This window comes from Oryctolagus cuniculus, chromosome 13 (genome assembly GCF_051225735.1).
Source record: "Oryctolagus cuniculus isolate XC-2025 breed Fujian yellow rabbit chromosome 13, ASM5122573v1, whole genome shotgun sequence".
Classification (NCBI taxonomy): Eukaryota; Metazoa; Chordata; class Mammalia; order Lagomorpha; family Leporidae; genus Oryctolagus; species Oryctolagus cuniculus.
In genome coordinates, this window is record NC_142879.1 from 45004716 (window position 1) to 45031887 (window position 27172).

The 27172-nt window shown below is 38.3% G+C and overlaps 1 protein-coding gene across 1 annotated transcript in view; it reads left to right on the forward strand.

Moving 5' to 3' along the window:
* The window catches only part of MALRD1 (MAM and LDL receptor class A domain containing 1), a 407814-nt gene that overhangs the window by 5307 nt on the left and 375335 nt on the right, over positions 1-27172 (forward strand). The window contains exon 2 of the mRNA XM_008268638.5: positions 10334-10474. Coding sequence (XP_008266860.4) covers positions 10334-10474 — 141 coding nt within the window. The remainder of the gene's footprint in view (positions 1-10333; positions 10475-27172) is intronic.

Below are 27172 nucleotides of genomic sequence, written 5' to 3' on the forward strand. Positions count from 1 at the left end.
GACAGGCAGAGTGGACAGTGAGAGATACAGAGAGAAAGGTCTTCCTTTGCCATTGGTAAACCCTCCAATGGCTGCCACGGCCGGCGTGCTGTGGCTGGCGCACTGCACTGATCCGAAGCCAGGAGCCAGGTACTTCTCCTGGTCTCCCATGGGGTGCAGGGCCCAAGCACTTGGGCCATCCTCCACTGCACTCCTGGGCCACAGCAGAGAGCTGGCCCGGAAGAGGGGCAACCGGGACAGAATCCGGTGCCCCCACCGGGACTAGAACCTGGAGTGCTGGCACCACAGGTGGAGGATTAGCCTATTGAGCCACGGCGCTGGCCTCTATAGATACAATTCTAAGAACATAATGATATTCCTTCCTTCCTCCTTCCCCCTTTTTCCCTTGGACACTCCTTTCTTTTCCCTTTCTTTTTAATTTTTTTGAGATAACATATCTTAAGTTTACATTATAATAAAAAGGCTTACTACTTTATCAAATAAGAAGCTTAACAAGTAAAAAGCAGAAAGACTTTAGTGGGAATATAGACAATGGCTATAGACAATAATTGAATGCAAAATGACCATTTCACCCATATATAGCAAATTTTAAAATAATCACTGGTCATTAAAGCTATAGTAGTATAACATTCCTTTTTCTTTTTCTTTTTTTTTGACAGGCAGAGTTAGTGAGAGAGAGAGAGAGACAGAGAGAGAAAGGTCTTCCTTTTTCCATTGGTTCAACCCCCAAGTGGCTGCTACGGCCAGCGCGCTGTGGCTGGCGCACTGTGCCAAAGCCAAGAGCAAGGTGCTCCCTCCTGGTCTCCCATGCGGGTGCAGGGCCCAAGGACCTGGGCCATCCTCCACTGCCTTCCTGACCACAGCAGAGAGCTGGACTGGAAGAGTAGCAACCAGGACAGAATCAGGCACCCCAACTGGGACTAGAACCCTGGGTGCTGGCGCCACAGGTGGAAGATTAGCCTAGTGAGTCACGGTGCTGGCCCGTAGTATAACATTCTTAACCATTGGTTTGACAAAATTATAAAACAAAGTTTCACAAAACTATATTAGCAGCAACACAGATACATACAGGTATTTCTTTCTCTCTTTTTTATCTTTTCTTTTTTCCTTTCTTCCTTTCTTCTTTTCTTTCTTTCTTCTTTTTAAATTTTATCTCCCATATATAGAGGAGAACATGCAGTATTTGTCTTTTTGTGTCTGGCTTATTTCATTCAACATCATGTTCTCTAGTTGTGACCATTTTGCTGCAAATGATAATGTTTTATTCTTTTTATAATAGCTGAATAATATTCCATTGTGTATATATACTACATTTTCTTTTATCCATTCATCAGATGATGGACACCTTGGTTGGTTCCAAATTTTGGCTATTGTGAACAGTGCTGCTATAAACATGGTGGTGCAGCTATCTCTTTGATACATCAAGTTCATGTTCTTTGGGTATATACCAGTAGTGGCATTGCTGGATCATATGGCAAGTCTATTTCTAATTTTTAAAAAAATCTCCACGGTGTTTTCTACAGTGGCTGTGCTAATTTACATTCCCACGAACAGTGTATACGTGTTCTCCTTTGTCCACATCCCTGCCCCCATTGGTTACCCTCTGTGTTTTTGGTTTCAGCCATTCTGACAGGGGTGAGGTGATATCTCATTGTGGTTTGGGTTTGCATTTCCCCAATGACTAGAAATATTAAGTGTTTTTTCATATACTTGTTGGCCATTGGTATTTCTTCTTTTGAGAACTGTCTTTTTCCCATTTCTCAACTGATTCGTGATTTTGTTGTTGTTAAGTTGCTGATACACTCAGGATATTAATCCTTTGTCAGATAGATGATTTGCAAGTGTTTTTCCCATGTTGTTGATGTCTTTTTGCTCTGTTGATTGTTTCTTTTGCTGTGCAAAAGCTTCTGAGTTTGATGTAGTCCCATTTATTTTGTTTTGCTTTTGTTGCCTGTGCTTTGGGAGTCTTGTCCAAGAGGTCATCGCTTACACCAATGTCTTGGAGTATTTCCCCTGTTTTCTTCCAGTAATTTCATATTCTCAGGTCCTAAAGAGGTCTTTGACCCTTATCAAGTTGAGTTTTATATATATGTATATATATATATCCAATTTATATATATATGTGTGTATATATATATATATATATATATATCCAGTTTTGCCAGCACCATTTGGTAAAGAGATTATCTTTACTCCACTGTATGGTTTAAGCACTTTTGTCAAAAATCAGTTGGCTGTACGTATGTGGATTAATTTCTGAGTTATCTATTCTGTTCTGTTGATCTATGTATCGATTTTTATGCTGATAACATATTATTTTAATTCCTACAGCTTCGCAGTATGTTTTGAAGTCATATTTTGTGATGCATTCAGCTCCAATTTCTGTTGTTCAGGATTAATTTGGCTATTATGGGTCTTTTGCTATTCCATGTGATGTTAGGATTACTTTTTCTAATTCTGTAAAGAATGTCATTGGTGTTTTGATAGGGATTGCACTGAACCTATAGATTGCTTTTTTATATTTTAATTTAGTAAATATAAATTTTCAAAGTACAGTTAATGGATTACAATGGCTTCCCCCCCCATAATTTCCCTCCCACTCACACCCCTCCCATCTCCCGCTCCCTCTCCCATTCCATTCACATCCAGATTCATTTTCAATTCTCTTTATATACAGAAGATCAATTCAGTATATATTAAGTAAAGATTTCATCAGTTTGCACCCACACAGAACAGTAAAATACTGTTTGAGTACTAGTTATAGCATTACTTCACATTGGACAACACACTAAGTACAGATCCCCCATGAGAAGTAAGTACACAGTGACTCCTGTAGTTGACTTAACAATTTGACACTCTTGTTTATGGCGTCAGTAATCTCCCTAGGCTCTAGTCATGAGTTGCCAAGGCTATGGAAGCCTTTTGAGTTTGCTGACTTTGATCTTATTCCGACAGGGTCTTAGTCAAAGTGGAAGTTCTCTCCTCCCTTCAGAGAAAGGTACCTCCTTCTTTGATGGCCCCATTCTTTCCACTGGGATCTCACTCGCGGAGATCTTTCATTTAGGTCTTCTTTTTTTTTTTCCCCAGAGTGTCTTGGCTTTCCATGCCTAAAATACTCTCATGGGCTCTTCAGCCAGATCCGAATGCCTTAAGGGCTGATTCTGAGGCCAGAGTGCTGTTTAGGACATATGCCATTCTATGAGTCTGCTGTGTATCCTGCTTCCCATGTTGGATCATTCTCTCCCTTTTTGATTCTATCAGCTAGTATTAGCAGACACTAGACTTGTTTGTGTGATCCCTTTGACTCTTAGACCTATCAGTGTGATCAATTGTGAACTGAAATTGATCACTTGGACTAGTGAGATGGCATTGGTACATGCCACCTTGATGGGATTGTATTGGGATCCCCTGGCATGATTCTAAATTGCTTTAGGTAGTATAGCGTTTTTAATGATATTAATTCTTCCAGTGCATGAGTAAGGAACATCTTTCCATTATTTTTTGTGTCCTTGATGATTTCTTTCATCAATGTTTGATTAATTTTCATTGTAGAGATCTTTCACTTATTTGGTAAATTTATTCCTAAACATTTGATTTTTTTGTGGCTGTTGTGAATGGAATTTCACTGCTGATTGCTCTTTCTCTGAATCCCCTGGGCTCGTGTAGAGTGCACGAGTGAGCTTTGTGATTATTAATCTAAAACTCCCACAGCTGTAGGATGTAGGAGATCTGTACTTTGCCCTACATATTGCCCTGAATCTGATTCTGATGCTGATTGGAGCAGAACAGAGGCACACTGTACAATTTTTTGCAGTGAAGTATGGTGTTCTGTGGAAGTTGGCAAGGGGAAGGAAACAAGGTGGCTTCCGTGCCCCAAGCCTGCCAGTTACTCAGACCACAGTCAGCTCTGTAGGCTGAAGTAAAAGTCTGTAGGTGACTGCAAAATTCCCTTTCAGCTAAAACTGTGATTAGTGGGGTGCTTGACAATTTCTCCTTACCTTGATGTGATAAGATGCTGGCTCACAGCTGGCCACTAGTTTCACAGCACTGCTAGCTGCAGCAGTATCTGTTTTCTCTACCCTTGTCCCACGGAGTCTTTGTTGTATTTTTCACTTCTTTGCCTAAAATTTCCATCAGTCAGACCCCTGGAACCGTGGTCCTTCCTTTGCTCTTTTCATATCCCCCATCAGCCGAAGTTAGTGTGGCTGCAACCTACCTAGTTATTTTGGATATCCCATCACACTAAGCATTCTTTATTTATGTTTGTGTGTGTGTGTGTGTGTTCGTGTGTGATTTGTGTCTTCTTTTGAGCAAAACATTTTCAGGTAGATTCTTTGTCCATTTTTAAAATTCAGCTTATTTTTTCTTGCTATTGAGGTATCTGAATTTTTTGATGTATTTTCAATACTAATCCCTTGTCCAGTATATGTTCCATTCTGTGTGTTGTCTCTTTGTTAATTGTTTCCTTTGCTTTGTAGAAGGTTTGGAATTTGATGTAACCTTATTGGTCTGTTTTTGTTACCCTTGCTTTTGGGTACTATTTTTAAAACCATCTTCATTATTTTTTTTTCTTCTACTAATTTAGTGGACTTAGTTTTTCTTATTCTAGCTATTTGAAGGTAATGTTAGATAGCTAATTTGCGATATCTTTCCTTTTTGAGATAGACGTTTATTACCATATGTTTCTGCCTTAGGTCTTCCTTTTTTTGTGAATTTTTGATATGTTGAGTTTACACTTTCATTTGTTTCTAGATTTTTTAATTGACATTTTTGTTTCTTTTGTGACCCATTGGTTGTTTAGGAGTGTGTTGTTTAATTTCCACATATTTTTCTATTTTCAAAGATCTCTCATTGTTGATTTCTAGTTTCACGCCATTGTGTTCCAAATAGATAACTGAAATGTTTTCAGTTCTCTTAAATTTGTTAAGATTTGTTTTGTGGACTATCATGTGATTTATCCTGGAGAATGTCTGTGTGTCCTTCATATCTGTCATAATACTTGGGTCCTTGTGTTGGTGTTTGCATATTTGAGGTAACAGACACTTCTTTTGGCATTTGCAGGTATTCTTTAGTATTGATAGAACTTCACTATTTAATGTTGCCCAGAATTCTGGGTAAGTCACTTGGTAGTGACTACAGACAGGTAGATACTGAAATCAAGTTTGCTAGTTGAACTGGGTTACTGCCTGTGCTCTGAAGTGGAATGGAATTGCTGGCTGTTCTCTGTGGCCTAGTGAGTCCACTACAAGGATTCTTCAATGAAATGGAGCTTCTGGCTGGGCTCTATAGCCTCTGATAGGGCAGAGTTGCAGGTTGTCTTCCTTGAATGGACAGGCCTATTGTTTGGAATCTGTAGTTGGACAGGATCATTTGTTTGGCTGTGAGTCTGCACAAGGTTTCTGAGATCACAGTTAGACCACTGGGTAGAACAGGGCCTATTTCATCTCAAGGAGGATAATTCCTGACTTGCATCTTCCTTCATGGGTAGGGAAGGCAGAAGTAGAGAACAGGGGTTGAATGGGGAAGCTGGCTGGGGACTTGCACTCGACAGACCTACAGATATGCTTCCTCCAGAGCGGTGCTTTTGGCTTATCTCTCCAGAAAGCAGATTGGCAAGCTGGTTACTATGAGTTCTACTCCATTCTTTGTGTATAACTGACTCTGGGTGCTCTAACCCTGCTGATGCTTAAAAGTTCCTGAGAAGCAAGATATGTGTGGGCTTTCAATAAAAGGCCTCAGAATGGTAGGGAAGCTGAATGTTCACCTCCAACTCTCCTTCCAACTGCAGAAAGCATGGGTACAGGGGAATGTTTTGTGCATGGTGCTCTGCCTGCTCGGTGGAAGGGCAATGTGTTCAAAGAGAAACAGGGCCGGCGCTGCAGTTCACTAGGCTAATCCTCCGCCTGTGGCGCCGGCACCCCAGGTTCTAGTCCCGGTCAGGGTGCTGGATTCTGTCCCAGTTGCTCCTTTTCCAGTCCAACTCTCTGCTGTGGCCCGGGAAGGCAGTGGAGGATGGCCCAAGTGCTTGGGCCCTGCACCCACATGGGAGACCAGGAGGAAGCACCTTGCTCCTGGCTTCGGATCAGCACAGCGTGCTGGCCGTAGTGGCCACCTGGGGGGTGAACCAATGGAAAGAAGACCTTTCTCTCTGTCTCTCTCACTGTCTAACTCTGCCTGTCCAAAAAAAAAAAAAAAGTAATTGGGAGAGAAACAATAATTGGGGATGCCAGTGTTGTGGCACAGTAGGTTAAGCTGCTATTTATAACAATGTCACCCATATTGGTGTGCTGGATTAAAACCTGGCTATTCTGCCGTTGTTACAACTCCCTGCTGATGTGCTTGGGAAATCAGGTGAAAGATTGTCCCTGTACTTAGGCCCCTGCCATCCATGTTGGAGAGCACTTAGAATTCTGGCTCCTGGCTTAAACCTGGCCCATTTCTGGCTATTGTGGCCATTTGGTGAGTGCAACAGAGTATGAAAGATCAATCTGTCTCTCTCTCTCTCTCTCTCTCGCTTTCTTTGTGTCACTCTGCCATTCAAATAAATGAATCTTTAAAACATTCTGACAAATAAAATAAGTCCATGAAAAAATTCACAGTATTTAATATGATAGAAAATATGAATAATTTAATTTTTTAAAATTGGGTTTATGTATAAATTAATTGTCTTACATCTGTACAACATTTGTCACAATTTTTGATGCTATTTAAAATTTGAAAATGCTCATGATATATTGTTTTGGAAACAGTCATGATTACTGATATGTGTAGAGATATAATAATCATTGTGTAGAGATATAATAATCATAGTGTTGCATGTAAGAAATATTTCAGTGTGTTGGGCTTAGATGTGATTTTATTTTTTATACTTATAATTTTATCTTTCCCGAAATAACATATATTGCTTTTATAATTAAAATAAATGATATTTTAAAGTTACCTAATAAATAGCCTTTCTATTAGCTATTGTGTTTATTCTAGAAATGGAGTAAGGTAATTTTAGGCACGTAGGCCACAATCACAGGATTCTTTTTACCTCTCTTCTGTTCTGATTTTTCCCTTGAAACTAACAAAAAGATGTTTTATGTTCCTTTCTATTGCTGATGTTATTTTGTAATCATAGTAAGGAAATGGGGAGTTTTCTGGTAAAATAAGCCAAAGATATACATAGAAGCAGTCAGTATCAGTTGAAAAAATGTTTCTGTAGCAAAGGTAAATCCCATCATTGTCCAATTTTGCCCATGTTCAGGGCCTGTCAGTTTTCCTTCTGTGTTGCCACTGCCCACCTGGGTGTGAAGAAATATAGTCTGGAATAGATGTTTGAAGCAGCAGTTAAGACACCATTTGGGTTGTGTGCCTCGCATATTGGCATACCTGGGTTTCAGTCTCGACTCTACGTCTGATTTCAGCTTCCTGCTAATGCAGACTTTGGGAGGAACAGTGATGGCTGAATAAATGGATTTCTGCCACCTATGTGGGAGACCTGGATAGGGTTCCTGGCTTCTGGCTTCAGCCTGGCCCAGACTTGGCTGTTGCAGGCATTTGTGGAGTGAATCAGTGGTTGGAAGCTATCTGTCTTTCTGTTTTTCTGACTCTCAAATAAATATATACAAATAAAAAGGAATGAAATAGTTCTTTTAAAAAGGTTTATTTATTTATTTGAAAGGCAGAGTCAGAGAGAGAGAGAGAGAAATCTTCGCAGATTCACTCCCCAAATTACCTCAAGGCTAGAGCTGGGCTGATCCAAAACCAGGAACCAGGAACTTTTTCTGGATCTCCCATGTGGGTGCAGGAACCCAATTGCTTGAGCCATTCTCTCCTGCTTTCTCAAGCACATTAGCAGAGAGCTGGATTGGAAGTGGAGTGACTGGGACTCGAACTGGTACCTAAATGGCATGCTGGCACCAAAGGTAGTGGCTTTAGCTGCTACCACAATGCCAGCTCCATGAAATAGATTTGTTCTTTTTTTTTTTTTTTTTTTTTGCTTTATTTGGGTGAGGTGCAATATTCAAATGTGACTTCAGGAAGGAAAATATCTTCATTCCTGGACTTCAGTTTTTAAAATGACCAAGCTCTGATATCTTCTAAATTCTAGGTCTTGGCTAAAGATCAGGCAGTTGATTACCAGCTGGATTTTGGAGCAGAGCTTTAAGACTCAGTTTTGAAAGCTGACCCCAGCACTTAACAGCTGTTCTGTCTTGGGATTTTACTGAATTGCTATAGGACATTTTCTAAGTTTCTTCATCTTTAAAATGGAAGGAAATGTATGTTTCCTGGGGTTTTTATATAAGATAACCTACTTCAAAGGAAATGCTTAGCACAGAACAAACTACCTTAATAAATTGTAGCAGTGAGGAATCTTCTTATCATTACAGAATACTGCTGGTTGGAAAAATCTTTCAAAATAAGGAATATAGAAGTAAAATAATTAGTAATATGGATCATTGGTAGTTAACCAGGTTTAAATAATGTTTGAAAGTGACATTTCTAAATCAGCTTTTAATTCTCATCTGGATGATCTTAAGAAAATAGATCAGATATACTATAATTAGTTAAGATTTTTTCTAGTTGATTAAATAAAATTATGTTTTTGTGACTAGGTCACTTAGAACTCTCTGATATTAACCAACATATTTACTCCCACTTTGGCTAATGCTACCAGTCAGGGAAAGAAGGAACTGTCAAAGGGCAATCTCCATAGTTGTTGAGAACCAAAACCCAGGGAGGGGCTATTTGTGGTTGAAGTCATCTACCTTTAGAATGTGAAATTCACAGATGTTAGCTCTATTTGGGAACTATTGTAAAAAATGAAGTACTAGAATGCTCCTCCTGCATCAGTTATATCTAGAAAAGAAGAGCCAGAAATACCTTTGCTGAGGTAAAAGCACCAAGGTTTCCAGGGACACAGATTCATCAAGTGCTGTGCAGGGCTACATCACTCTCAGGGATGTTGGGTTTTAATCAGAGGGCCTTCTATGGATTGGACTTCTGATATGGTTAGATGGCAGGCAGATTCAAACTGAGTTGAAGATGCAACCTTAATTATTCCTTATATATCGTAGTAGCTAAGAGTTGTAAAAACTTTTACGTATGCATAGTATGTCTTTAGACTGCATAGTAATCATATGTGAGAGAATGCAAAGCGTATTATGCTAATGTTACAAGTAAGGAAATGGGCTTGCTGTGTTTGAAAGATTTAGGTAAGACATTTCATTAATAAGAACCAAAATCAGTCAACCTTAATTATTCCTTATATATCGTAGTAGCTAAGAGTTGTAAAAACTTTTACGTATGCATAGTATGTCTTTAGACCATATGTGAGAGAATGCAAAGCGTATTATGCTAATGTTACAAGTAAGGAAATGGGCTTGCTGTGTTTGAAAGATTTAGGTAAGACATTTCATTAATAAGAACCAAAATCAGTACTAGGACCTCCTCAGAATCAGCCCTTAAGGCATTCGGGTCTGGCTAAAAAGCCCCTGAGAGTTTCTCAGGCATGGAAAGTCAAGACAGTGTGGCAAAAAATGACCTAAATGAAAGATCTCTGTGAATGAGATTCCAGTGGAAAGAACAGGCCATCAAAGAAGGAGGTACCTTTCTCTGAAGGGAGGAGAGAACTTCCACTTTGATTATGGCCTTGTCTAAATAAGGTTGGAGTTTGTGAACTCAAGAGCTTCCATAGCCTTGGCAGCTCATGACAAGAGCCTTGGGAGATTACTGGCATCATAAATAAGTGTGTCAATTGTTAAATCAACAACAGGAGTCACTGTGCACTTACTCTCCATGTAGGATCTTGTCCTTAATGTGTTGTACTATGCGAATTTATGGTAAAACTAGTATTCAAACAGTACTTTATTCTTTGTGTGTCTGTGTGGGTGCAATCTGTTGAAATCTTTACTTAGTATATACTAAGTTGATCTTCTGTATATAAAGATAATTAAAAATCAAACTTAATGAAAAATGGGATGGGAGAGGGAGTAGGAGATGGGATGGTTTGCAGGTGGGAGGGTGGTTATGGGGGGAAAACCTCTCTAATACAAAAGTTGTACTTTTGAAATTTATATTTATTAAATAAAAGTATTTTTTAAAAAAGTACTAGGTCCCCAGCCTTCTGAACTCTTTTGATGTTCTTTCTATGTGAGTATGCTGAGCATGGTAATTTATTAGAATGTTGTATACAGAAAAAGCTTTGCATTAATAAAATAAACAGATTTGTGAGAAACAATCCTAATCAATCTGTATTTGTGATTTGTTGTTAAGCATTCTTTTCTAGTGTTGTCATTCTTCTTAAGCCAAATCAGATTGTGAATATGTTTACTTTTTCTCTCACTAGGCTCAAATTATGAAAGATGTGATTTTGAGGATGGGTTGTGTATTATGGCACAAGATCAGGATCTGCAACTTGTCTGGATGAAGAGAAATGGAATGATGGATCTGTTCCCTCCATTTTATGATCACAATGGTGATATGTCTGGTAAATGCTTTGAATTTATGTATTTCCTCCCTTTACTCCATTGTTTATTCTTCCCTTTCTTGCTTTCCCTTTTCTTCCTTTTTTCTCCCAAGTGTTTGATTAGGGAAGTAGAATCTTGGTTAATATTTACATATGAATAATTATCATATCTAATTTTAGGCATTCTTTAACCATTTTCAAAATACTTATGATTCTATACTTTCTCATCAGATTCTCATAGTTTGGTTCCTGGGATTTCAACAGATCTGCTAACACTTGGTATTTTCCAAATCTTTTTACTATGGAAGTTATAAAATATAAACATGCTAATACAAAATAGATTAGTCAGACTATCAGATTTCTTTTGGCTGGACTGACATCAGCTCTATTTACAGTTGCTTAATCAGGTAGACTAGAAAACTCTTTAGAGGGCTGCTCACTAGCCTTTGAGGTGACTCTGAAGCCAAAAACATTCATTTCTTCATCCCTTAATTAATGAACTTATTCCTTCAACATTGTGTATGAGATGATTAACTCTAAGCCCACTCTGATCTGGTGTGAAAAGAGGTAACATATTGCCTGGTATAACTTATGAGTGATTCTTTTTATAACTGTGAAACTTCCTTCAAATAAATACCTTTAAATAAAATTGATAAAGTATCATTATTACCCTGGAGATGAGTTGAAATGATCCATTGTTCCTTAGGAAATGTTGCATAAACATTACTGAGGAGGATTAGAGCCCCAGGTCTATCACTGCCTACCTGTGAGATCTTGAGAGGTGTTTATTGTTTTGAGTCTTGATTTTCTAAATTTTAAGATGGGGAAAATGATGATAATTTCTTAGAATAGTTTTCTGAGAGCTAAATAAGATTTTGTTGCTAAAAGTTATCATAGAGTACCTGAAACTTCAAACAATGAGGCAATGTTCAGCACATTTCTGAATACTTTTGGTGATACTAGCTTTAATATATATAAATCAGATGGGGTTTTTTGTTTCATTTGGCTTTTTAAAAATATTGTTTATTTGAAAGGCAGAGTTAAAGAGAGAGAGAGAGAGAGAGAGAGAGAGAGAATCTTCTCTGTCCACTCCCCAAATGGCCAGAATGGCCAGGGTTGGGCTAGGCTAAAGAAAGAAGCCTATAAATCCATCTGGACTTCCCACATGGGTGCAAGGGCCCCAAAACTTGGGCAATCTTCCCCTACTTTCCCATGCAGATTAGCCGGGCGTTGGATCAGAAGTGGAGCAGCTGAGGCTCAAACTGGCATCCATTTGGGATACCAGCATTTCAGGTGGTAGCTTAATTTGCTGTATTACAACATTGACTTCATGTTTGGCTTTTATATAAAACATATGAAGATACTTCAAAAGATACATGGAAAATGTAATTAAATGTAAAATATGTAATTAAAATGTAATTTTAGTACAAAAAGATTTTGAAATCCATGCATTTTTCCCTTAATATGCATTTTCCATGAACTTTTTGGAGATCCCTTGAACTTTTGTTAGAAATTGTTTTTAAAGATTTTATTTATTTGTTTGAGAGATAGAGTTACAGAGAAATAGAGAGAGAGAGAGAGAGAGAGAGAGAGAGAAAGAGAGAGAAAGAGAGAGAGAGAGAGGTCTTCCATCCACTGGTTCACTCCCCAAATGACTACAAAGGCCTGAGCTGTGCCGATCTGAAGCCAGGAGCCAGGATCTACTCCCGGGTATCCCATTTGGGTGCAGGGGCCCAAGCACTTTGGCCATCCTCTACTGCTTTCCTAGGCCATAGCAGAGAGCTGGATCAGAAGTGGAGCAGCCAGTGCTTGAACCAGTGCCCATGCCGGATCCCGGTGCCACAGGTGGAGGATTAGCTTGCTGTGCCACAGCGCTGGCCATGAGAACTTTTAATATTTGATAGGAATAAACCAACTTTGTCACAGAAAAGGGACGAGACTCAGAAATAGAACCAACTACTAACATTACAGGAAACTTTTACTAAAGATTTAGTTATATCAGGTGGTGGTACTTCAGTATTCTTGTTCCTAACCTCAGCCATTGCAATGTCTTGCAAGTGTTGATTGCATACATCTCTCCTTTAGGGTTACTCTTATTTTCTCAGAAGAATGAATGTATTTATTAATCCTAGTTTTCTTGTGGGCAGAATTCCAGTTATTTTCTCTTTCTTATGTGGTTCTTGTTTTATTCCTTTTGCTTGTCTCTTCACTTTGGAGTTAGACAACCTCGGAAATTCTGTCATTGTGCTTCTTTCTTGCCTTCCCTCCATCTTTTGTTCCACTTGATTTTCTCTCCACCCTCTTTTGTTTTCTCATGTTTCCATGCTTATTTCTTGATGGCCTACTCAAGAGATAAAATGCGGCAATTCAAATCAAAACCAGATGTATAGACAGACAACTGTTAATGTAACATAATCTCCAGAGTCAGGAGACTTTGCTGGGTTTCCCTGTGCTGTGAGCCAGCTGGCTCTGTGGTCTTAGTTTCCTCATCTATAAAATGAGGAATTTTTTAAAAAAATATTTTTATTTATTTATTTGAGAGGTAGAGTTACAGATACAGAGAGGGAGAGACAGAGAGAAAGGTCTTCAATCTGTTGGGTTCATTCCCCAAATGGCCACAATGGCAGGAGCTGGGCCAATCAGAAGCCAGCAAACTGGAGTCAGGAGCCAGGAGCTTCTTCCAGGTCTGCTACACAGTTGCAGGACCCCAAGTACTTGGGCCATCCTCTACTGCTTTCCCAGGCCATAGCAGAGAGCTGGCTTGCAAGAGGAGCAGCCATGTTGCCAACCAGCACCTATATGGTATGCGGCTGCCACGGGTGGAAGCTTAGCCTACTACAGCAATGGGCCGCTAAAATGGGGATATTAAGAATTCACACTGCATAAGGAAAAGACACAAAATATAACTAAAAATAACTAAATCAAGGCTGGTGATTTTAATGGTAGTCATGCATTTCTTATTAGTAGAATTTAACGTTAAGTTATGAGTTCTTCTTAGCAGCACTTTTTTATTTATTTATTTATTTTATTTTTTGACAGGCAGAGTGGACAGTGAGAGAGAGAGAGAGAGAGAGAGAAAGGTCTTCCTTTGCCATTGGTTCACCCTCCAATGTCTGCCGCGGCCGGCACGCTGCAGCCGGCGCACCGCGCTGATCTGATGGCAGGAGCCATGAGCCAGGTGCTTTTCCTGGTCTCCCATGGGGTGCAGGGCCCAAGCACCTGGGCCATCCTCCACTGCACTCCCTGGCACTCCCAGCAGAGAGCTGGCCTGGAAGAGGAGCAACCGGGACAGAATCCGGCGCCCCAACCAGGACTAGAACCCGGTGTGCCGGCGCCGCTAGGCGGAGGATTAGCCTAGTGAGCCGCGGCGCCGGCCTTCAGCACTTTTAAGTAAACAAACATTCTGGTGTTAGATACTAGGTATTTGAAAATAATTACAGAAAACTATTCTTAAATCTTGTCTCCACTTAAATTCCTTATTTTAATAGCTAATAACATCATGGCCACCATTGTGGCATAGTAGGCTAAGTCTCTACTGTGTTGCCAGCTTCCCATAGGCACTGGTTCAAGTACTTGCTGCTCCACTTCCAATCCAGCTCTCTGATAATGTGTCTGGGAAAGCAGCAGAAGATGGCCCAAGTACTTGGGCCCCTGCACCCATGTGGGAAACATGGAAGAAGTTCCAGGCTCCTGGCTTCAGCCTGGCTCAGCCCTGTCTGTTGTGGCTGTTTGGGGAATGATTTAGCAGATAGGACATTTTTCTCTCTCTGTCTCTTGAAAAAAAAAAGTTAATAACATTTTTGATTAGCTTTTTCTTGAAATAATTGACCAGTGTTCCAAAATAATATTTTTCATGTAAACAATGCCTTGAGTTTTCAGAGCATAGGTTGAAAAATCTGTGAGAACAATAAAATTCACTCTTGCTGGTATTTGAAATCTATGCTCAGGGGCAGAGAGATTAAAGTGTAGTATTGATTTTTGAAAGTGTATAGCACTGAATTTGGTTAAAATGTCAATACATCTTTGCAGTGATGGTAAGACTATTTTAAAAAGTGGGAATAGGAATATGAGCCTGAATAATTCTGTAATTGAGCTGATATGAAATGTTGATATGGAGATTTTTTAAATTTGTAATTCATTGTGCATCTAAAATGTATAGGCTATCAAAGTTATAATTTATTTGAAAAGTCACTTTTAAATGGGACTATGAGAGCTTCTGATTAATTGTTAAATCAGATATAATGTCCATTTATTACATTATGGAACATACATGCTATTAAACAGCTTCTAGTATTTCTATTTTGTTCTAGAGTAGTCACATGTAGTCTCTTCATCTATAATCTACATATATTGTGATCCCACAAATGCATTTTATAATTTTTTGCTGTAAATAATATCAAAAATAAGTTAAGAATAAAATAATATTTTATCATATTTATTACTTACAAGTCACTTATTTTATTTTAACTTTTATTTAATGAATATAAATTTCCAAAGTACAGCTTATGGATTACAATGGCTTCCCCCCCATAACGTCCCTCCCACCCGCAACCCTCCCCTTTCCCACTCCCTCTCCCCTTCCATTCATATCAAGATTCATTTTCAATTCTCTTTATATATAGAAGATCAGTTTAGCATACATTAAGTAAAGATTTCAACAGTTTGCTCCCACACAGAAACATAAAGTGAAAAATACTGTTTGAGTACTAGTTATAGCATTAAATCTCAATGTATAGCACACTAAGGACAGAGATCCTACATGAGGAGTAAGTGCACAGTGACTCCTGTTGTTGACTTAACAATTTGACACTCTTGTTTATGGCATCAGTAATCACCCTAGGCTCTTGTCATGAGCTGCCAAGGCTATGGAAGTTCCTTCCTCCCTTCAGAGAAAGGCACCTCCTTCTTTGATGACCCATTCTTTCCACTGGGATCTCACTCACAGAGATCTTTCATTTAGGTGTTTTTTTTTTTTTTCCCAGAGTGTCTTGGCTTTCCATGCCTGAAATACTCTCATGGGCTTTTCAGCCAGATCTGCATGCCTTAAGGGCTGATTCTGAGGCCAGAGTGCTGTTTAGGACATCTGCCATTCTATGAGTCTGCTGTGTATCTCACTTCCCATGTTGGATCATTCTCTCCCTTTTTTTTTCTATTAGCTAGTATTTGCAGACACTAGTCTTGTTTCTGTGATCCCTTTGGTTCTTAGTCCTATCATTATGATCAATTGTGAACAGAAATTGATCACTGGGACTAGTGAGATGGCATTGGTACATGCCACCTTGATGGGATTGAATTGGAATCCCCTGGTATGTTTCTAACTCTACCGTTTGGGGTAAGTCAGCTTGAGCATGTCCCGAATTGCACATCTCTTCCCTCTCTTATTCCCACTCTTATATTTAACAGGGATCACTTTTCAGTTAAGTTTCAGCACTTAAGAAGAATTGTGTATTGATTACAGTATTCAACCAAAAGTATTAAGTAGAACAAACAAAGAAGAATACTAAGAAGGATAACATATTAAGTTGTTCATCAACAATCAGGGCGAGGGCTGATCAAGTCACCATTTCTCATAGTGTTCATTTCACTTTAACAGGTTTCCTTTTTGGTCCCAAAGGGACAAATACCACATGTTCTCCCTGATAGGTGACAACTAACTGAGCACCAAAAAGGGAACCTGTTAAAGTGAAATTTATTTAAAAAAAAAAAAGATTTATTTATTTATTTTGAAAGACAGAGTTAGAGAGAGATCCTCCATCTGCTGGTCCTCTCCCCAGATGGCTGCCATTGCCAGGCCTGGGACAGGCCGAAGCCAAGATCCAGGAGATGCGTTTGGATCTCCCATGTGGGTGATAGAGGCCCAAGCACTTTGGCCACCTGCTGCTGCTTTTCCCAGGCCATTGACAGAGAGTGGGATAGGAAGCAGAGCAGCTAGGACAGTAACCGGTGCCCATATAGGATGCTAGCATCACAGGTGGCGGCTCAACATACTACACCACAATGCAGGCCCCCACTTCATTCCTTTTGACTATGTCAGTTTGTCTCTCATATCATTTGTCTTCAGTTTAAAGAATTTTCATTTTTATTTCTTGAAGTATAATTCTGCTGATGACAAATTATTTTAGCTTTCCCTTTCTTAAGATGTTTTCATTTTACTTTTGTTCTTGAAATGTATTCTCACTGGCTATAAAATTTTTCAGTCTTTTTTTCCCCAGTCTTTTAAAGGTATTATTTGTCTTTCAGTCTCTCTAATTTCAGAATTACAAATTGTTATTTTTGTTGTATGGAATATATCTTTGTAGTTCTGATGCTTTTAAGATTTGGTCTTCTATCTTTGTTTTTCAGTTTGGAATTTTTTATTTTATTCTTCTTGGTTTAACTAAGCTTTTTTTGGTAAAAAAGGATTTATTTATTTAAAATATAGAATTACAGAGAACAGGGAGAGGGAGGGACAAAGGAGAGAGAAAGAGAGAGACAGAGAGAGAGAGAGAGAGACAGAGAGAGAGAGAGAGAGAGAGAAGAGCGAGGGATTGTCCATCCAGTGATCATTCCCCAATGGCTTCAACAGTCAGGTCTGGGCGGGGCCGAATCTAGGAGCCCGACACTCCATCTGGGTCTCCCAATTGGATTACTGAGTTTCAAGTGCTTGGGCCATCATCCATTGTTTTCCCAGGCAATTTAGCTGGAAGCTGGATGGGAAGTGGGGCAGCTGGGACTGAAACTGGCACTCAGATGATATGGATGCTGGCATGGCAAACAGTAGCTTAACCTGCTGTGCCACAATTCTGGACCCTAAGCTTCTTAAACTTAAAATGTAGGTGTTTTACAGATTTTGGAACATATTCTGCCATTATTTATTCAGATATTTTTTTCTATCTCATTATGTTTCTCCTTCTTATATTTCAGTTATGAGGTCTCATTGTATATTTTGCTTTTGTTATCTCTCTTTTTTGCAGATTGAGTAATTTCAGTTGATCTGTCTGCAAGTTCAGTCATTCATTCTTTTGTTATCTTCATTATGCTTATAAATCCATCTGATGATTTAAAAAATCAGATATATTTTTCAATTCTAACATTTTTAGTTGGTTGCTTGAATTTTATTTTCTATGCTAAAATTCCTTATGTTTTTGTTCATTATAAGCATATTTTCAGTTTCTTCATTGTGCATAATTAAAATAGCAGTTTTGAAATCACTGTTTTCATCATCTCAGAGTTGCCCTGTGTATACCCACGAAACAAGGGTGCTGTGAAAATTTCACGGAAAGGTATAATTAAAGGATAAGTTTATTTCTGGCACAAAATTTTGAAATCCATGTAGAGTTTTTTCATAACTTACATCATCCATGAGCTTCTTGAGCTCTCTGTGTATGATTACATTTCCCTGATTATTAGATAATTTTGAGTTGTATACTGGACATTGTGAATATTTACGTTGTGGAAGCTCTAAATTCTGTTCTCTTCCTTCAGAGAGTGGTGATGATTTGTTTAAGCAGGTTATTAACTTGTGTAAACTGAGATTTTGCACTTCATGTTGTTTGTTGTATGGAGCAGTTCAAATATCAACTCAGTTCTTTCATCCTTGGTTGCTAAGAGGTGCTTCTTACACATGAATGTCTCCATTTTAGCCAGAGACTTGAGCATGTTTTACTCACAGAACATGAGACACTCTTTTCCTAGCTCTTTTCTTTCTAGAATTCTCTTTTATCTTTCCGACAGATATGGCTGTTTGAGATTCCCCTTTCTGGTTTTCAGGCCAAGGAGACAGCAGCCTTTCTATCAGAGCTATAGTCCAACCCTCAGCTGCATCTAAAGCCAGACCCAGTGCAAAGTCTGAGGGAATCTGACTTGTTCTGATCCCTTCTTCCTAGTTTGTATTCCCTTAAAAATATGCCTCTTTTGTTGCTCTGTAAAGCCTCTGCATGTGCCAGCTTTTGGGTATTTCTTATTTTTTTGAAGTTTTGTCATTTTTTAAAAAAAGTTTAATTAGGTTTTAACAAACTCAATGTGACTTGTAGACACAATTCTGGGAACATATATTTCTTATTTTAATGTAATCATGCTCACCACTGAGGGTTTCATCTGAGTGAACACCCAAATCTCCAGAGTTTCTCTTTGCTGCCCATTCTGAAGGGCAGTAGAACCATAACCCCTTCCTTAACAGTAGGCAGGTTGCATTATCTAGGCATAGAGTTGGATTATTTTATTAAGAAGAAATGGTAAAGGCCCACAAGTGGAGAAAAGAATCCCACATTCTCACTCCATAGATCACATTTCTGCTGTCTTTATAGTCTGAATAACTATTTATTTTAAAAACAGTGAAAATTTATTGTTCATTTATTCCTTTATGTGTTTGTTATTGCAGAAACTCTTTATAAAGCACCTACATTGCTCTACATTCTAATCCAGGGCCTGCAGGCATAAAGGTGAACAAAAGCACAGCTCTTCTCCCCCATGAACTTTGAGTCTAGTGATAGAGACATAACTTTTATCCTTGTAGCTATATATATGAATAGTAAAACACCCATAAAACAAGCTTTCTTATAGCTGCATATACATACTTAAAAGTTCACAATATCACAAGGATATAGTGTGTGTGTTTCACAGATATTGTATGGGACATCCATCTTGTTTTTAAAGATTTCCCTTGAGTGACTCATCTCTTCCAGAGGTCTGTACCCTTTTGATTTAAAGGGATAGATAGTAAACATTTTTGACTTTTTGAGTCCTCTGTTCTATGTCCTAACTACCGAACTATACCATTCTATTGTAAAAACAACTATAAATAATACAAAAATATTAAGCATGACTGTTTTATAATAGACATTTTATTTATAGACATAAAAATTTATAATTCATATTTTTGTTGATAATATATTTTTGTGTTTTGAATTTTTAATCATTTAAACATGTAAAAATCTAATATCTCACAAGAAATACAAGTCAGGTGGCAGCTGGTATGTTTCTTTGGGTTGTATTTTGCTCTCCCCTAGTCTGCTCATTAGACATTAATTGAACATTTGTTTCATCAGATACTACGCAGTGTTGAAGAGGCCTGAACAAAGAATGTAATTTCTCCTCTGGGAATTTACAGACAAATTATCATTTTAATTTTTGTGTCTAATATTAACATTTGTAGCAAACTTTAGTGTAAAGTGTACCTGGACTCTGCATCAGAGTCAGCATTACAAATGTTGCATTGTCATTTGAAAATTCTTCTGAACTCTCAGTTATGAAAAAGTTTTGGTTACGGTATTAAACCTTTTTAATAAGAATAAAAGTATAAATAAGACATGTTAGTGAAGTAGAAGTACAGTATTTTTTACTTTTTCCAATTTCAGTATGGTAGTTATATTATTTTGAAAACCAAAAATTAAAAGTTATGTATTTTAAAGTATATTTTATATTTGATAATGACAGTTCTTAATTTAAATCAAAAGATTCTTACCAACTTTAATGTGTAAGATACCATGATGAATTCTGCATAGGTTATAAAAAAATAACAAACTGAAGTCTGCATATCAAATTGTTTCTTATCTCTATGGGATACATGTTCAGGAGTAATGCATTTCTGTAAAGGAGAAAGAAAAAGGTGTTAAAATATGGGTTTGAGCAAATTGTTCTGGACCTAGAAGCAAGTGCTGACTGTAGACAAAAAGGGCATTTTAGAGAAGACTTGAAAGATGATTTGTATTTCAATGGACAGAGGTGAGAGAAATGATACTTCAAACTGAAAGGGGCATATAAGGACCATGTAGAGATAGTTGGGACACTCAGGCAATGTCATGCAGTCCACTCTGACCTGTGGGGACTATCTTTGGAAATGAAGATGAGGCTGAAAGTGTATATTGGGAATGTCAGAGGCTGTCCCCTAAATGTCTCTGATATTGCTCATCAGTATCATTTCCTTTTCTTCTCCCTCCTGTATCCCAAATCCTTCACAGTTGACAATTCCATTTCTGCGGCTGTATAGCCAGGCAACAGAAATAAGACATATTGATGGATGTGTGGCTGTGGCTCAGGAATAGGGGAAGGAATTTCAAAGTTACACATATGTGCTGTTTAATGACTCATTCTGTCTCATCATAGTATTTTTTAGAGGGCTTCAGTATTTTCTTTGATTGTCTAGCTAGTAACATCAGTATCCTTGATATTTGTGTGTGTACATGCATGCACACACATTTGAAATGAGTAAACTGTATGATATTTTCGGAACAAATATGACATGAGTCGTATATTGGTAAATGTTTATTTTCTCATTTATTTTAAATCAAATTCAGAGTTATACATCAGTGGGGAAATCACAGTTGACAACTTAGATACTTAAATTGACTGATATCATACCAATGAAATTTCACAATGTACCCTAGTAGGCAAGCTCTCAAATACATTAAAGTGAGTAATATTTTTTCACTGAAGAGTGCTGAAAAATGATGCACTTGCTACTTTCTCTATTGAGGTATAAAAATGTTTTCGTAAACATGATTTGATTTCCTTTTTGGAAGAAATTTTATCTGTATAGGCAGATAGCTTGTTTATTTGTTTAACTTATATGAATATATGTTCTTCAAATTAATTCAGCCACAAATGAAAAAAAATCCATACTCAACAAAAGTAGCTAAAACCCAGTAGTAGTATACTGAAATAAACATTATACAGATTCCAAATGACATATGTTTTGAATCTTGAACAAAGATCAGCATTGATTCCATTACATGAGTGCAGGCAGGGAATTTTACCCATTAAACTGGAAATCACCTGGCCAATGTCAATCTCTGAATATGAATATGGGGAACTGTGATGAAGAAGCACTCTTATCTAACATACCCTACAAGTCAATTAGTTGAGAAAAGCTAGTCAATTAGTCAAGAGAGACAAAGTACTGTATTTTACAAACTACTGTATTTATTGTGACTTGATCAGCCCTTGTCCTGACTTTGATGAACAACTTAGTGCTTCATCCCTTTTAGTATTTTTTTGTCCTACTTAATACTATTGGTTGAACTCTGTAATTAACAATTATTCTTAGGTGTTTAAATTTAACTGAAAAGTGATCTCTGTTATATATAAGAGTGGGAATAAGAGAGGGAGGAGATGTACAATTTGGGACATGATCAATCTGACTTGCCCCAAACAGTAGAGTTAGAAACATACCAGGGGATTCCAATTCAATCCCATCAAGGTGGCATGTACCATTGCCATCTCACTTGTCCAAGTGATCAATTTCAGTTCACAATTGATCATAATGATAGGTCTAAGAGTCAAAGAGATCACATAAACAAGACTAGTGTCTGCTAATACTATCTGATAGAATTAAGAAGGAGAGAAAGATCCAACATGGGAAATGAGATACACAGCAGACTCATAGAATGGCAGATGTCCTAAACAGCACTCTGGCCTCAGAATCAGCCCTTAAGGCATTCGGATCTGGCTGAAGAGCCCATGAGAGTAGTTTAGGCATGGAAAGCCAAGACACTCTGGCAAAACAAAAACAAAAACAAAAACAACCTAAATGAAAGATCTCTGTGAGTGAGATCCCAGTGGAAAGAATGGGCCATCAAAGAACGAGGTACCTTTCTCTGAAGGGAGGAGAGAACTTCCACTTTGACTATGACCCTGTCGGAGGTCGGAATAAGATCAGAGTCGGCAAACTCAAAATGCTTCCAAAGCCTTGGCAACTCATGAGAAGAGCCTAGGGCAATTACTGACGCCATAAACAACAGTGTCAATTTGTTAAGTCAACAACAGGAGTCACTGTGCACTTACTCCTCATGTAGGATCTCTGTCCTTAAGGTGTTGTCCAATGTGAATTAATGCTATAACTAGTACTCAAACAATACTTTACACTTTGTGTTTCTGTGTGGGTGCAAACTGTTGAAATCTTTACTTAATTTATACTAAATTGATCTTCTGTATATAAAGATAATTGAAAATGAATCCTGATGCGATTGGAATGGGAGAGGGAGTGGGAGAGGGGAGGGTTGTGGGTGGGAGGGAAGTTATGGGGAGGGAAAGCCATTGTAATCCATAAACTGTACTTTGGAAATTTATATTTGCTAAATAAAAGTTAAAAAAACAAACTACTGTATTTATTTATTTTGTCATCACCTTGACATATAGCAAATGGAACAAGAGAACCAAATTGGTGTCCACATTATTGTGATAGGCAGAATTCTCAAGACATCGAACTCAAGATGCTCATTCCCTTGTTATACAATCAAACACCAATCTAGGTACTGCTGTGAAGAGACTTTATAAATGTAACCAAGGTTACTGATCAGTGGACCTTAAAATTGGAGTATTACCTTGGACTTTTCCAGTGGGCCCAATCTAATCACATGGCCCCTATAAAAGGAAGGCAGGAGGGAAGATAAGAGACATTTAAAATGTGAGTACTTAAAAAATAAATAATATGGGAGTACTTGACTTTCATTGCTGGCTTTGAAAATGGAGAAGGAGCTGGCACCGCGGTTCACTAGGCTAATCCTCTGCTTTGCGGCGCCGGCACACCGGGTTCTAGTCCTGGTCGGGGCGCCAGATTCTGTCCCGGTTGCCCCTCTTCCAGGCCAGCGCTCTGCTGTGGACAGGGAGTACAGTGGAGGATGGCCCAAGTGCTTGGGCCCTGCACCCCATGGGAGACCAGGAGAAGCACCTGGCTCCTGCCTTCGGATCAGCGTGGTGCGCCGGCCGCGGCAGCCATTGGAGGGTGAACCAATGGCAAAGGAAGACCTTTCTCTCTGTCTCTCTCTCTCACTGTCCACTCTGCCTGTCAAAAAAAAAAAAAAAAATAAATAAATAAAAGGAGAAGGAGCTCCACAAAACAAGGAATGATGGAACCTCTGGAAGTAGAGAACAATCACTGCTTACCAGCAAGCAAAGAAGCAGGGATCTCAGTCTTAGGGCTGCATGGACTTCAAATCTTCCAACAAACACCCTGAAAGAACTCCAAGCAAATTCATCTGAGAAGCATCAGAAAGGAGCAGATAGAGCTAGCCAACAATTTCATTTCCACTTTTTGAACATCAAAGCCAAAAACCATCTAAACCACACTTGTTTAGGCTTTTGATCTGTAGAAACTGTGAGATAATGAATTTGTATTTTTTAAGTTGCTCAGTATGTGATAATTTGTTATGGCATCAATAGATACACTAACTTTGAAGCTTTTCAGGAAAGAAAATTTTATTATTACTGGATTGTCCATTTGTACTTATAATAGCCTTTTGTAATGAAAAAGAAGCCCATTTACTTGTTAAAGTAGAAAAAAGTTCTAAATGTAGGGTTTGGAGATCTGGATGTTTGTACTTGGAGACTAATTAGCAACATGATTTGGTCGCAAATCTCTGGCTTGCTTTGTTCCTTTAGAGCAAGAGTGGGGAACATCTGACCTGTGGGCTATAGAAGGTCCACAAAATCATTTGGTCTGGCCCTGCCAAGGCAACTAAAGGAGATGCCCAAAATTCAGTAAATCTATAGCAGGCTAATTTTTAAGTTGATAATTTTGTATGGTCTCTGAAGGACGTTTTAAATATCCGAATGGCCCTTGGCAGAAAAAACGTTCCCCACCCTTGTTTTTGGGCATGTCCAAAATTAAGGATTTATCTTCTGTCACTGCCATTTTTGGTCCTCCTGTGTTAGCCTATATAATTTTGAAGCCAAACTTATTATTATATCTGTCCATCCATCCATCCATCCATCCACCTACCTGCTTGCTCTTTATTTATTTGATTGCTTTTGCTTTAGGTGTCATGGTGAAGAAACCATTGCATAAGCAAAGATTGTATACTTCTACTTAAGATTTCTTCTACAAGTTTACCTCTTATATTTAAACCTTTAATTCAGGTTTAATTAATTTTTAGATATCATTTGAAGTTTTCACTTATTTTTGCATGCAGTTATCTGGTTTTCCCAGCACTGTGTATTGCAAAGACTTCTTCCCACATTCAATTTTTTAGCACCTGGTCAAAAATAAAATTGAGAGCCTGGCATTGTGGTGTAGCAGGTTAACTTGCTCCCTGTGATGCTGACATTCCATAAGGGCGTTGGTTTGAGTCCCATCTATTCCACACAGATGTGGAATCCAGCTCCCTGCTATTGCACCTGAGAAAGCAGTGGAAGATGACCCAAATACTTGGGCCCCTGCACCCTGTGAAAGACCTGAATGAAGCTCCTGACTCCTGCCTTTGGCCTGGCCCAACCCTGGCTGTTACTGCCATGTGGGAGTGAACCTGCAAATGGAAGATTCTCTCTCTCTCTCTCTCTCTCTCTCTCTCTCTCTCCTATCTCTGTAACTCTGCCTTTAAAATAAATAGATACAATTGACTATAGATATATCAGTTTGTTTCTTAATTCTACTGCATTGATTTTTGTTCCTATGCTTTTGGCAATACCACAGTCTTGGTCACTGCAGCTTTGTAGTAAGCTTTAACAGGAATTAAGAAAAATTTTTGTCCTTGTTTTTCAAGATATTTTTGTGTTACCCTGTGTTTCTTCCATTTCCATATGAAGTTTAGGATCAACTTGTGCATTCTCGAAAATTGTTATTGACATTTTGAAAAGAATTGAAGTGACTCTGTAATGATTATTGCTGTGTTAACGAGTAGTAAGTCTTCCATACTGCAGGGCAGTTTTAATCAAAACAGCCTGGTACTGGTACAGAAACAGATGGATAGACCAATGGAACAGAATAGAAACACCAGAAATCAATCTACAGCCAACTTATATTTGATCAAGGAGCTAAAACCAGTTCCTGGAGCAAGGAAAGTATATTCAACAAATGGTGCTGGGAAAACTGGATTTCCACATTCAGAAGTATGAAACAAGCCCCCTACCTTATACCTTATACAAAAATCCACTCAAAATGGATTAAAGATCTAAGTCTATGACCTGACACCATCAAATTATTAGGGAATATCGGAGAAACCCTGCAAGACATTGGTACAGGGAAAGATTTCTTGGAAAAGACCCGAGAGGCACAGGCAGCCAAAGCCAAAATTAACAACTGGGATTACATCAAATTGAGAAGTTTCTGTACTGCAAAAGAGACAGTCAGGAAAGTGAAGAGACAACTAACAGAATGGCAGAAATTATTTGCAAACTGTGTAACTGATAAAGGTTTAATAACCAGAATCTACAGCAACAAAACAACCAACCAACTTAAGAGATATTCCAAGGACTTAAACAGACATTTTTCAAAAGAGGATATCCAAATGGCCATCAGACACATGAAAAAATGTTCAGGATCACTAGCCATCATGGAAATGCAAATAAAAACCACAATGAGGTTTCACCTCACCCCAGTTAGAATAGCTTTCATACAGAAATCAACGAACAACAAATGCTGGTGAGGATGTGCGGAAAAAGGTACTCTAATCCACTTTTGGTGAGACTGTAAACTGGTGCAGCCATGGTATAAGACAGTATGGAAATACCCCAGAAGTCTGAATATACACCTACCATATGACCCAGCCATCCCACTCCTCAGAATTTACCCAAGGGAAATTAAATTGGCAAATAAAAGAGCTATCTGCACCTCAATGTTTATTGCAGCTCAATTCAAAATAGCCAAAACATGGAATCAACCTAAATGCCCAACAATGGAAGACTGGATAAAGAAATTATGGGATATCTACTATATAGAATACTATACAGCAGTAAAAAATGAAATATGGTCACTTGCAACAAAATAGAGGAATCTGGAAAACATCATACTGAGTGAAATAAGTCACAAAGGGACAAATATCATATGTTCTCCCTGATTGGTGACAACCAACTGTGCACCAAAAAGGAAATCTGTAGAAGTGAAACTGACACTATGAGAAACAGTGGCTGTACCAGTTTACATTCCAACCAACGGTGGGCTAGGATACCTTTTTCTCCATATCTTCGCCAGCATTTGTTTGTTGATTTCTGTATAAAAGCTATTGTAAGTGGGGTGAGGTGAAACCTTGTTACAGTTTTGATTTGTATTTCTCTGATAGCTAGTGATCCTGAGCATTTTCTCAAGTGTCTGTTGGCTATTTGAATTGCCCCTCTTGAAAAATGCTTGTTCAAGTCCTTTGCCCATTTCTTAACTAGACTCTGTTTTGTTGTTGCTGAATTTCTTGGGCTCTTTATAGTTTCTGGATATTAACCCTTTATCAATTGCATAGTTTGAAAATATTATGCCAGTTTATAAATTACTTTATAGAGGAGAAAAGTTTCAGAGGTCTTTAATATAGCATTTTTATTAACATAACCTTTGTTTTATTGTATATTTTATGGTCATCTAAATTGATTCACTTAGTCTTTTGTCACAGTAGCCAGACAAGTTTTTATGGCAGCATGCCTATACAAGTTGCTAACAATCCATAAACAATTACTATTTGAGGGTATCCTTTGAGACATAAAGTATAGTTTAAGCAGATATTATCTGGTTGTATTGAGTTTAAGAATGGGTATGAGACAAAATTTGTATTTCAATGGAAACAGAATTTAATAAATTATATATATAACAAACTTGAAGGTGTTTGTGGATGGTAATTTCCTTTGTATTAGCTGTAATGACCTAAATCTGTCAGGGATGAACACATTCCTTTTTCTATATATTTTGACAGTTTAACCTAGGCTTTAGTCCTTGGACCTTGTTTTGAGCTGGGACTCAAACTGGCATTCTCATGTAGGGTGCCTGTGTCTCAGAGGGATGGCTTCACCTGCTGTTCCACAACATGGGTCCCTGGAACTTGTTTT